The sequence below is a fragment of the Trachurus japonicus genome, chromosome 6, assembly GCF_045865225.1.
Source record: "Trachurus japonicus isolate A0001 chromosome 6, Traja_1.0".
Lineage (NCBI taxonomy): Eukaryota > Metazoa > Chordata > Actinopteri > Carangiformes > Carangidae > Trachurus > Trachurus japonicus.
The window spans coordinates 29,612,317-29,624,320 of NC_140912.1; the positions used below are offsets into that span (position 1 = coordinate 29,612,317).

At 43.1% G+C, this 12,004-nt stretch overlaps 1 protein-coding gene across 2 annotated transcripts in view; it reads right to left on the reverse strand.

Moving 5' to 3' along the window:
- Window positions 1-12,004, reverse strand: part of met (MET proto-oncogene, receptor tyrosine kinase) — a 125,795-nt gene that overhangs the window by 66,059 nt on the left and 47,732 nt on the right. For both annotated transcript variants that reach the window (XM_085780166.1, XM_085780168.1), the window contains exons 10-11: window positions 11,162-11,326; window positions 10,009-10,108 (exon numbers count right to left, since the gene is read on the reverse strand). In XM_085780166.1, coding sequence (XP_085636292.1) covers window positions 10,009-10,108; window positions 11,162-11,326 — 265 coding nt within the window. The remainder of the gene's footprint in view (window positions 1-10,008; window positions 10,109-11,161; window positions 11,327-12,004) is intronic.

The following is a 12,004-nucleotide window of genomic DNA, read 5'->3' on the forward strand; positions in this document are numbered from 1 at the left end:
TGTGAATTAGTGGAAACCTCAGTCAGTTTCATTGTTCGGCCCATGTCTCCTCTCATTTAGGGCCGAGGAGGTGAAGGGCCGTGGGTCGGCAGCAGCTGTAAATACAATCGGGCAGCGAGCGTGTGGAGTCGTGGTGGTGGTGGTGGTGGTGGTTTACTGTGGGGAGGGGGGTGATGAGAGAACCAGCGACCCCCCCCCTCCCTCTCCGCCGTCCCTGAAGGATCATTAGTGTAACAGGCTGCGAAACGGAGCTCCCACCAACACAATGACGACGACGCTCCTGTCACATCTACAGTGAATTATAACGTACGACTGAACGATGATGATCAGTAACTTTCTGCAAAAAAACAAAAGTCTGTGCACCAAAACCTTACAGTTTCTTCTGATGAGATGCTCAAAGCTGCATGAAGCTGCAGCGAGGAGCCAAAACTTTTCACCTCCATACATCGTGCCAATGTTTCCAGATAAGATATTGAAAAAAAAAAGAAAGAAAAGCAGCATATTTTCCCTTCCTGCTGAGCCAGGACCTTCAGCGTGCACTGGGGGGCGGTTTGCAGCCCAGTGTTGGATGAGAATCAGCTCCTCCAACAAGTCCGAGGTCGTGGTTCCCGACCGGAAAAAGGTGGCCTACTGTAGCTGCCCCGCTCCAGATCGGCGGAGAGGCTGCTGGGTCAAGTGGAGGAGTTTAGGGATTTTGGGGGTTTTTGTCTACAAGTGAGGGAAGGACGGAGCGTGAGATAGACAGACAGACACAAGCCGAAGCTCTCGATTTTTTCCAGTCAGTCTACGACATTCTTCCTCTCACCTATTGGTCATGAACTTTGGGTCATGACTGAAAAGAACAAGATCAAGAGGCATCTGTATCGGATCAGATGCCTCCCTGGGGGGAAGCTGGTCCGGGCATATCCCACCGGGAGGAGGCCCCCCGGGGAAAACCCATGCAGGACACGCTGTCACTCGGCTGACCTGGGAATGACGTGGGATCCCCTTGGAAGAACCGGAGGGAAGTGTCTGGGGGAGAGGGAAGGCTGGGCATCCCAGAAAGATACATAGATGGATTTTCCCTTTATAACTGATCTATATTTAGGTTTTCTGACCACAGAAGCAACAGGATTTTCTAGTTACAGTGAATAATCAGTGTTTTCATACTAAATACAGTTTATTCTATAAATATCAGCTCATTTTGAAGTATAAAGGTTTAAGGGATAGTTCAACATTTTAGCAAATTGGCCCATTGCCATAATCCCTATAGTCATAGCAGTAGGTTCGTTGCCTTTAATTGTCGGTGCAAGCTGTTTTTAGAATGGTGTAGATAAATAAAAAGTTAAAAAAAAAAAAAAAGAATGGTGGAGCAGAGCCGTGAGCTGCTCAGAGCTACGCTACGGAGGCTCATGGGATTTCTTGGTTTCCCTCATCAAAACTCATCAAATACACAATCCAACAACTCCACAACGCTCTGGTGGACAAGTTGTGACCTGCACATTCACCACGCTATGAGATAATAACACAACGTTACCAGACAGAGTTGTTTTAGAGGTAAATTCACGCAAAACCACTGATGCACGTTCCCGTCTGGGGCAGTTTTTCAGCAAGCAGTCTCTTTTGCCCCGAAAACAACTCTATCTCGTAACGTTAAAGGTAATGAACCTACTGCTATGACTATAGGGATTATGGCAATGACCCAATTTGCCAAAATGTTGAACTATCCATTTAAATTGGACGGCAGAACTGTCTTCACTAAGACTAAGATTAAATCTTGTATAATATCAGTCATTGCAACTGCACTGTATCATAACAATATTGTGCACTGAGATATGAACCTGTTGCTGATCGACCCCGAGGTCACCGAGTCACAGCAGCAGCAGCTTCCAAAACCAGAAGAAACCGGCCCATTCAGTGCTAATTGGTTGTTTGTTTCATCAACATCTGTTTGAGCCGCTGCATCTGCTGCTGCTGCTGCTGCTGCACACTCGTCTCCACGTCACACACACTCATCCAACAACAATCCTCTTTTATTCTGAAAGGATCTCACAGACAATGCACAGATCACTCAGGTTTGTTCACACGTTGTCAAAGACGACGACGACAACAACGATGACAACACAGACCTTTTTTTATAGCTGCTCTTTCTCATTGATAAATTTAAACAACAACAAGGGGAAAAACGTAACTCATTCACTTTCATTCACTTCCTTCTCTCTGATCGTGCCCCTCCCTCCCTCCTTCCCTCCTTCCCTCCCTTCACAGCTGTGGAGGAGCATGGGAAAGGAAAAGAGGCTTCATGAGGCATTCAGGTGTCAGCTGGAAGGATTTACTTCCTGCTGGGATGAGACGGGAGGACGAGTCCGGCTCATACACACACGCAGGCCGGTGGTTTGTGAGAGCAGGCGACAGGTGTCTGGACGCTGAACTTCAACTCCAGTTCAACCAAAAACTTTAAACGTGTGATGGTGCAGCAGCAGCAATAACAACTTCAACCCGGTTTTTTATTGTTATTGTGTGTATATAGGCTATGTATATGTGTATATGTGTGTGTGTGTGTGTGTGTGTGTGTGTGTGTGTGTGTGTGTGTGTGTGTGTGTGTGCGCGCAGCCTGTTTGGCTCAGTGACCGTACCAGCCTCTCACCACCAATCATAAAATACAAAAAAAAAGAAGAAAAAAAAAAAAACTCTTTCATGTTTGTGGGAAAGCTGAGATTGGCTGAGACCGGGCTTTACAGGAGATCTGAGGGGCAGATATCAAGTCAACACTCTGCGTGTGTGTGTGTGTGTGTGTGTGTCCAGCTGAGACCCCTGAACCTCTGCTGCTGCTCAAGCAGGTCTTCGGTTTCCTCCTCCTCTTTCCAATCTCGTCTCACATTTACATTTTCTTGCTTTCTTCTTCTGACTGGACACATTTTCAATTTTTATGTAGTTTTTCCAGTTGCTTTTTGTTGAGTTTTAGTAAGATGTTTTAGTTCATATTTTGCTGAATTGACTAGTTTGGGTGCAGTTTTAGTTCAGTTTAATTTTTCAGGTATTTGGAGGAATGCCTTGATTTGATTTGTAAAAACTCAGAAGAAAGAAATAGTCTCATATCGGCCTTATTGGCGTTTTATTCCTGCAATTTTAGCCATTTCCATGCATGGTAAAAAGATTGTTTACTATGACAAAGATAACTCATTACAAGCTGTGCCAATGATATGAAATGCTTTAGCTACACTTGGCTGATGAACCTTACGTGTGGATGGATAAAAGTTGTTGGTATAGAGGGAAGTGAGCTATGTCCTTATGAATACATTAGTTATTTACACAGCTAACAGTTATAATGAGCATTACGAAAATTAGCCTAGGTAGCTCGGGTGTTTGCAAACGTTATCTGACGTCTAAAATTTGCCATTTTCATGTCAAAATGTTCAGAAGAGATGTGGCTTGTGAAAAATGACTCCAGTATTTTACTTTGGTGACTATGGGGGCGAAAGAATCGACCATAATCTGTGTTCACGTTCACTTCTTCTCCCATTGAAGTCAATAGACTCATCACCTGCTGCTGCTGCTGCTGCTGGTCTCCTAAAGGGGGCGGAGTCATGGTCTGCTGGTCTCCTAAAGGGGGCGGAGTCACGGAGAAACCCCACGAAACGCTGATACAGGAAACTGACTCATCATGGAGCGTCTTGTTTCTAAACTGTCTTTGTTGGAGTTTTCTTCCTGCAACTTTACTAATTTATAGGAAAATATAAAATGCATGCTAAGTTAATCTTCTTCTGTTCTTCTTGTGTTATGCAGCAGCTGATTTCCTGCTCTTTATTTTCACTATGTAAATTAAAATCTTATGTACAAAGGGCCGGCATAATAAGCTACTGTAATGCTTCAGCCTACACATTTTGGTTGCATGTATTACCGACCAATCTATGCATTTTGTCAGTCTTTTCTTTTTTTAATCGACAAAATGAATAAATAAACTAAGCTAAACAGGCCAGAATGTATCTGCCATTCACTTTAGTTTTAGTCTTACAGTAGTTTTCATTAACTATAATAATAAGTGTCCCTGAACGCAGCATTACAGTAGAGGACACGCAGACTCACTGACTGTTCGCTACCCGTTCCCTCTGCGACGTCCGATTGGAGAAAAGCCTCTCGTCTCTATTTTGAAGGCCTGAGACAATAAGACAGTTATATTGTCCCTTCCCAGGCCGCAGCTTTAACTCATCCCGTTTACTGGAAAGAATTTAACAGGCGACAGCTGGGGCCCTACGGGGCATGATCCCATCCTAAATCATTAGTAACGATAGCCTTATTTTACGCAGGCTGCCCGCTCCGTGCACTCCCTCGCCTCCTCTCGCTCTCTCTAGGAAGCCAAGTTTGTTTCCCCGTCTTCTCTCTGCTCTGTTGTTCCACTTTAACATGAATAATAAACTGCAGTATTAGGGCAAAAGTTCACTTCCATTCAATACTACGCTGCCTTAAAAAAAAAAGAAAAAAGAAAAAAAAGATCACAGCGTGCGTCGTCGAGTTGAAAGAGTCGCTGAACTCGGCTGCGGCAAGTAAAAGGTGACACATGAAGAAAATGTTAACACGTGCTCCACATCTGAGATTACAGGCTGCATCCATCCATCATCACACCCTGTAAACTCAGCTATGGCCTGAACAATGAAAACCAAAAAAACAACACAGAAGAGGAGGAGGAGAAGAAGGAGAAGGACAAGGAGAAGGAGAAGAGGAGGAGGAGGAAGAGGAGGAGGAGGAAGAAGAAGAAGATAGGCTATCCACCTTTTTCCGAACGTCAAAACCGGGTTTTGCTCTTCCGGTGGAATTTTATGTTTAGGTTTCCATGGTTTCGGTAGTCGCGGTAAATGCATGGATTTTTTTTTCCAATGAAAATCTGTAAAACGCATGGATCATCACACCAGCTTTTAATTGACATCCATGTTAAAAGCCAGCGTTAAAGGGATAGTTCACCCAAAATTTAAATTTCACTCATTATCTACCAAACCCAACACAGTAGAGGAGAAGGAGAAGAGGAAGAAGGAGAAGAAGAAGAGGAAGAGGAGGAGGAGGAGGAGGAAGAAGAAGATATCCACAAGTTTCCAAAAGTCTTCTATGGTCAAAACCGGAAGCTGGTTTTGCATTTCCGGCGGAATTTTCCGTTTCCGTTTCCATGGTTTTCAGTCGTTGTCATAGTTGCGATAAACGCATGGATCTATTAACGCTGGCTTTTAACACGGATGTCAATTTGTGTGATAATATCCATTGTTAAAAGCTGGTGTGATGATCCATGTGTTTTAGAGATTTTCACTGAAAAAAAAAAAAAAATCCATGCATTTACCGCGACTACCGAAACCATGGAAACGTAAACATAAAATTCCAATCGGAAGAGCAAAACCGGCTTACGTTTTTGACGTTTGGAAAAAGATGGATAGAAGAAGGAGAAGACAAAGAAGACGACAAAGAGGAAGAAGGGTAAGAAAAAGAAGAGGAGGAAGAAAGTTTCTGATGCTGTTCTTGCTCCTGATTGGCCGGTTGAAGGTGTCACATGACATGACGCATACAGTTCCACAGTTCCAGTCCGTTAACCTGAGGTTCTGAGTCACTGAGCAAAGTGTGTTGAATTGCAGGTCACCATGACAACGACCATGACTCTCCTTTGTCCTATACACCAACGACACCTGAACGCAGCTTAATAATTAAAAAAAAAAACACAAAACAAAAACAACTAAACAACCGTTTACAGGCCTGAAATCTGTTGGTGCAGCTGTTTCTGACCTTTCAACTGTTTTTTTTCCTTCTTCTTCTTTTAACCCTTTGTTCACCAGGAGGGAAACTGACCAAACACATACACACACACACACCTTCACACACACCTTCACACACACCTTCACGTCCAGGTGTGGCTAAACAAGTGCCGACTGTTTGAGTTACAGAGCTCAGAGTCAGAGATGAGCTGATAGCAGCTGTGCAGAGACAGAGGGAGGGAGGCAGTTGTAGATTTAAGTGATACAGGGGAGGTAGGTATGTACTGTATGGGAGGGGTGAAGGTGGTGGGGGGTGGGTGAGGGGGTTCGAACCGGCGATCGCCTAGCAGGATCATAAGTGTGGTGTTTGTTTCAGAGTCCTTCAGCTGGACCGTTGCTGTGTAACGACGCCTGCAGCTCCCCGGAGAGCCATCGACCGCTGACCTGAACGCAGGTCAACGACCACGGAGAGGGAAACTGAAAGACGAGACACTGCAGGGAGAGAGTGTGTGTCAGTGTGTGTGTGTGTGTGTGTCAGTGTGTGTGTGTGTGTGTGTGTGTGTGTGAGAGACAGAGAGAGAGAGAGTCAAACAACCGAAGAGAGACTGGATTAGAGATAAAGGTGTTTTCTATCTGTAAGATTTGAGTCTTATTCCATGAAAGTACATGATGTGCAACCCTCTTTGTGTGTGTGTGTCTGTGTGTGCGTGTATCAGTGTGTGTGTGTGTTTATCGTGTGTATTATTATCTCCTGCCTGAACCAGCAGCAGCAGCAGCAGCAGCAGCAGCAGCAGCGTGTGCCTCAGGATGACAGATAACATCATCACAAAGCACTGCTTGTCCTCAAACCGCCTCCCTAAGGCAAACATCACACTCACACCTCACACACACACTGCACCTTTGTCGTGTGGGAAGTGTGTTTGTTTTTGACTCACTATAAACATGTCACCTTCACTCTGACACGACATGAGGATGTGTGTGCATCATCCAGCGCAAACTTTTTGTCGAGATAAAAATCTCATGACGACGACAGAAACTTTTTATCATCAACAACGACAACGATCCGACGCTCAGTCAGGACTACGACGAGTATGAGTATTAGGGCCACACTGACAAATAAAAAAATCACAAACTTCGAGAATAAAGTCGTAAATTTATGACTTTATTCTCGTAATGTTATGACTTTTTTCTCGTATGAAATGTACGACTTTATTCTTGTAAATTTACGACTTTATTCTCGTATATTTACGACTTTATTCTTGTAAATGTACGACTTTATTCTCGTATATTTACGACTTTATTCTCGTAATGTTATGACTTTTCTCTCGTAGAAAATGTACGACTTTATTCTTGTAAATTTACAACTTTATTCTTGTAAATGTATGACTTTATCCTCGTAAATTTACGACTTTGTTCTCGTAATGTTATGACTTTTTTCTCGTAGGAAATGTACGACTTATTCTCGTAAATTTATGACTTTATACCCGTAAATTTATGACTTTAATCTCGTAAATTTACAACTTTTTTCTTGTAGATTTATTACTTTTTTCTCAAAGTCTGTGTTTTGTTTTGTTTTTCTCAATGTGGCCCTAATACTCCGTCGTACTGGACTGAGTTTTGTTTTTGTTTTTTACTTTTAGATTAGAGGTTTTTTTTTTTAGATTTATATTCTACAGTTTATGAAGTGTATTTTTGTTTTAATAACAGTTTGTCTGTTGTTTCTTTCTCGTGTGTTTGTGGAGAAGTGGGTTTCATCAACCTGATTTGCAAACACAGGCAACGATCGACCACAGGACTCTTTCAGTTCCTACAGAAGAAAAGTACAAAATAATCTGTTTGGTGGAAACGTGGCTGAAGCGTCGTCACGTTCTCATGTGTTTTCTGTTTCGCTTCATGATGATTATCATTTATATATAAAAAACACGGAGCTCCACTTCTCTGTTCTTGGTGTCATAGTGATGAAATCCAAGGGACACAGAGGGGAAGTGGCGGCGTGGTCGGTCTCATTAGTTCAGACAGCAGCGACTGCGTTCAGAGAAGAGATACTATCTGTTGATCAAGTCAACCTTACTGTACATCTGTGGCACCAGAATCGTTGGGGGGGGTCGATTCGGCTGTTGTTGTGGAAAATGTTGCAACAAAACAAAACAAAACAACAGTGAGACTCTGCAGCTTGTTTTCTTATTAGTTACGAAAATCCCCCAAAGCATGACGAGTATTTGAACCTGATTTCAAAAGAAATCAAGTTGCGTAAACATTTTCTAGATATCAGTGTCACGAAAAAGGACAAAAACAAGCTGCAAATTCTGCAAATTTCAGCAGGTTTTTCCACTTTTATTGTGAAATTTCCACAACAAAAGACAAAAAACAAGCTCATAAAAATGAGATTTCTGCCTCTAAGAGATCAGGATCCACAGGTAATATAGATATTTTAAAGGGATAGTTCAACATTTTGGCAAATTGGCCCATAATCCCTATAGTTTTAGTTTGTTACCTTTAATTGTCGATGCAAGCTATTTTTAGAACGGCGGAGCAGAGCCGCGAGCTTAGAGGTAAATACGGAGACTGCTTACGGAAAAACTGCCACCGACGGGAACGCACGACGCAGTTTTGCATAAATTTGCCTACTACTCGTTGTGTTATTATCTCATAGCGTGGTGAATGTGCAGGTCACAACTTGTCCACCAGAGCGTTGTGGAGTTGTTGGATTGTGTATTTGATGAGTTTAATGAGGGAAACCAAGAAATCCCATTAGCCTCCTCCGTAGCGTAGCGCTGAGCAGCTCATGGCTCTGCTTCGTCGTTCTAAAAATAGCTTGCACCGACAATAAAAGGTAATGAAACCTACTGCTATGACTATAGGGATTATGGCAATGGGGCCAATTTGCCAAAATGTTGAACTATCCCTTTAAAAGGTGTCATTCATGTGGGTCCTGCAGCCTGGGACCAGTCAGTAGCTGCTGCTGACTCACCTTTTAAAATCCCCCCCCCTCCCCGCCAATCTGACCCGGATGACATTTTAAAAACATTTAACACCTTTAAAACGCTCGTTGTAATTTGCTCGACATAAATTCCCGACATGTTGAGGAGCTGCAGACGGAGCGATGAAAGCCTGCTGCATGGTGACGGGGCGGTGGGGGCGTGGGGGGGATAATTCAAAACACCTCCAGGCCCCGAGCCAGACCAGGCCGGGCTGAGGAGGAGGTATGCATGCATCTGTGTGTGTTTTAGTGTGTGTGTTGTGTGTGTGTATCGTTTTCCTGCAGTAAGTAGAATCCAGTGTGACGGAGGTGAGGAGAGCCAGAGCATCCTAAAGGCTTCGCGCTGAGTCAGAGGTGACAGATGGATCCTACACATCCATCGCTCTGTGGATTTTCCATTTCCTTTCTTCTCATGTGTCTCTCTCTCTCTCTCTCTCTCTCTCGCTTTCTCTCCGTCTCTTTTCCATTGTAAAGAACGAGTGTCTTTTTGTTTTTTTTCTTGTTCCTGCTGATCGGTGTCTGGGGGCGTTCGTATGTATAATGACAATAACATCCAGGGAACTTGGCCTCCTGGTCGTCACGGGATTATTATTATATTAACAGGTCATATATGTTGAATTTATTACCACATTGACTGGATATATGAAGCATTTATGACATATAAGAGTAAAAGTGAGATAAATGCATATATTATTGTATGTTTTTCTTTAAATAACATACATTGATAAGCTTGTATTTGTTTTTCTTACTAACTTAAACAGGTGCATGTGCAGAACAATGACACCACTGTATATAACATGTACATATTGACAGACTGTGGGATGTACATACTATATACATGTATATAACATGTGACGTATGTGTGCAGTGTAAACAAACCTGCTCTTTCACTCTCAGAATTAAGGTTAGACAAATAAAGTTTTTTGAATTTGAAACACATACACATGTATTTGAATGGGCTAGATGCAAATTTCAACACATGCAACTCATTTTAGTTTGCACACGGTTTTATATGTATGAATATTTTTACATTTGTGTGTTTGTTTTATATATAAATATACTCTTTTTTCACTTTTTGTTAAACTAGATGAGGCACGGACGTAAAAACAACGGGAGATTGAACGACTCGACAGAAAAAGAAGTGAAGATTGTTCTGTTCCAGGAAAAGTTCCCAGACAGGATCTACTCTGCGTTTTTGCTAAAACCACGACGTCAACCACAAACGTCAAAGAATTATCCTTCCAAACTTTGCACATGGAAATAATGGATATAACATTTTTTGTACAGTACAGTTAAAGGTTTTGTCGTCGTACGCACCACGTGGAAGACTTGAGCATCCTGGCCGGTGGTGAGGACCATCTGGGGCTGGAGGCCGGACTGGAGGAAGAAGCCGTGAGCCGACACCGTGCAGCCGCCACTGCAGAGAGAAAGAGAGATTTAACATTTACAGTAAAAGCCAGACTGGATATGTGTTGCAGATATCTGTAATTCAGTTTCGCCCCGTCAAAAAGAATATTTCCGATATCCACAACTACATTCTTCCTAGGACAAATTACGTCACTTTTGCCATTCATGTGTATGTATGGAGTTTGTAATTACAGATATCTACAATTCAGTTGCAGATATCCACTGTGTGTATGTGAATTACGGATATCTGTAACTGAATTACAACTACTACCAATTCCAGTTTGAGATTTCTACAATTTGATTGTGACTTAATAATAATAATTCCAGTTCGAGATATCTTTTAATTCACCTCAATTAAAGATATCGACATGTCCCCTTTTCAGATATCTTAAATTAAGTTTTGACTAGGCGAAATGACGTTGTAGATATCTCAAACTGGAATTAGGAATAGTCGTAATTCAGTTACAGATATCCGTAATTAACATAGCGGATATCTGCAACTGAATTGCAGATATCTGTAATGACAAATACACATGAATGGCAAAAGTGATGTCATTTGTCCTATAGGAAGAACGTAGTTGTGGATATCTGAATTATTCTTTTTGACGAGGCAACACTGAATTACAGATATCTTGAATGAAAAAGCAAACTATTCAAAATGTAATTACGGTAGGACAAGTCAGAAAGACGTTGTTGATATCGACAATGTTAAATCCGCTTGCCGTAGAGAAGCGGATATTATCCTGACCATGAGACAGACAGACACAGTAGATCCCCACTGGGAGGGCCCTGCTGTTAGCGTTAGCAGTTTAGCCACTCGTCACCTCCCACTCGTTTCCTCCCGCTGTAAAACCGGAGCATTAATCTGTCTCGGCTCATCCACGTTTATTCTAACTCAAATCCCACCCCCGACTCCCTCCTCTCTGGAGGTTTTTTTTCACTCCTCGAGGTGAAGAAACAAAGCAACAGCTCAAAAACTGCAGGAAACTAAAAAAAAAAAACTGAGCTTGCTTGACGTTGACATGCGAAAGCGTTCCCTCGGCGACGGCGGCTGAGGCCTGACCTGACGAAGGAGCGCGACGGCTGGATGCTGTTGATGATCGGGTCCTGGTTGTAGGAGAAGAGCACGGGGGCGAGCAGCTCCACAGAGTCCACCGTCAGCTTCACCGGCTGCTCCGAGGGGACGGCGTGGGGGGGGGTCTTACAGGTCAGCATGGTGGACGACACACTGATGGAGGGAGGGAGGAAGAGGAGAGTAGAGAGAGGGAGGAGGAGGAGGGGAGGGGGGAGGGAATGAACACACAGGATATACCGTTGTGTTAGTATGTACAGTGGATGCCATTGTCCCAAACAAACCCCCCACCACCCCCACCCCTCCTGTAACCCCTCACATTCATTAGTCCTGCACACAATTCCTGAGAAGTCCTGTTTGTGCGGGAAAAAGTGACAGAATAAGGAAAAGAGAGAGAAAAATTAGAGGAAACGAGTGAATGAAAGAGAAATCCTTGACCTCCCGACCTCCCCTCTGGTTCAAGAAGTTACAGGTCACTGCAAATTCACTGTACAACCAAACCCAACAAAACTCACTTGACACGCAAACTTTATGCCTGTTAGACATAGAGAAAGTTTAGTTAAAGGGATAGTTCAACATTTTTGGCAAATTCGCCATAGTAATTGCCATAATCCCTATAGTCTTGCCTTTAATTGCTAGTGCAAGTTGTTTTTAGATCGGTGGGGCAGAGACGTGAGCTCATCAAATACACCAATCCAACAACTCCAAAACACTCTGGTGGAGTTGTTGGATTGTGTATTTGATGAGTTTGATGAGGGAAACGTAGAAATCCCATTAGCCTCTGTAGTGTATAGCTCTGAGCAGCTCGCGGCTCTGCCCTGCCGATCTAAAAAC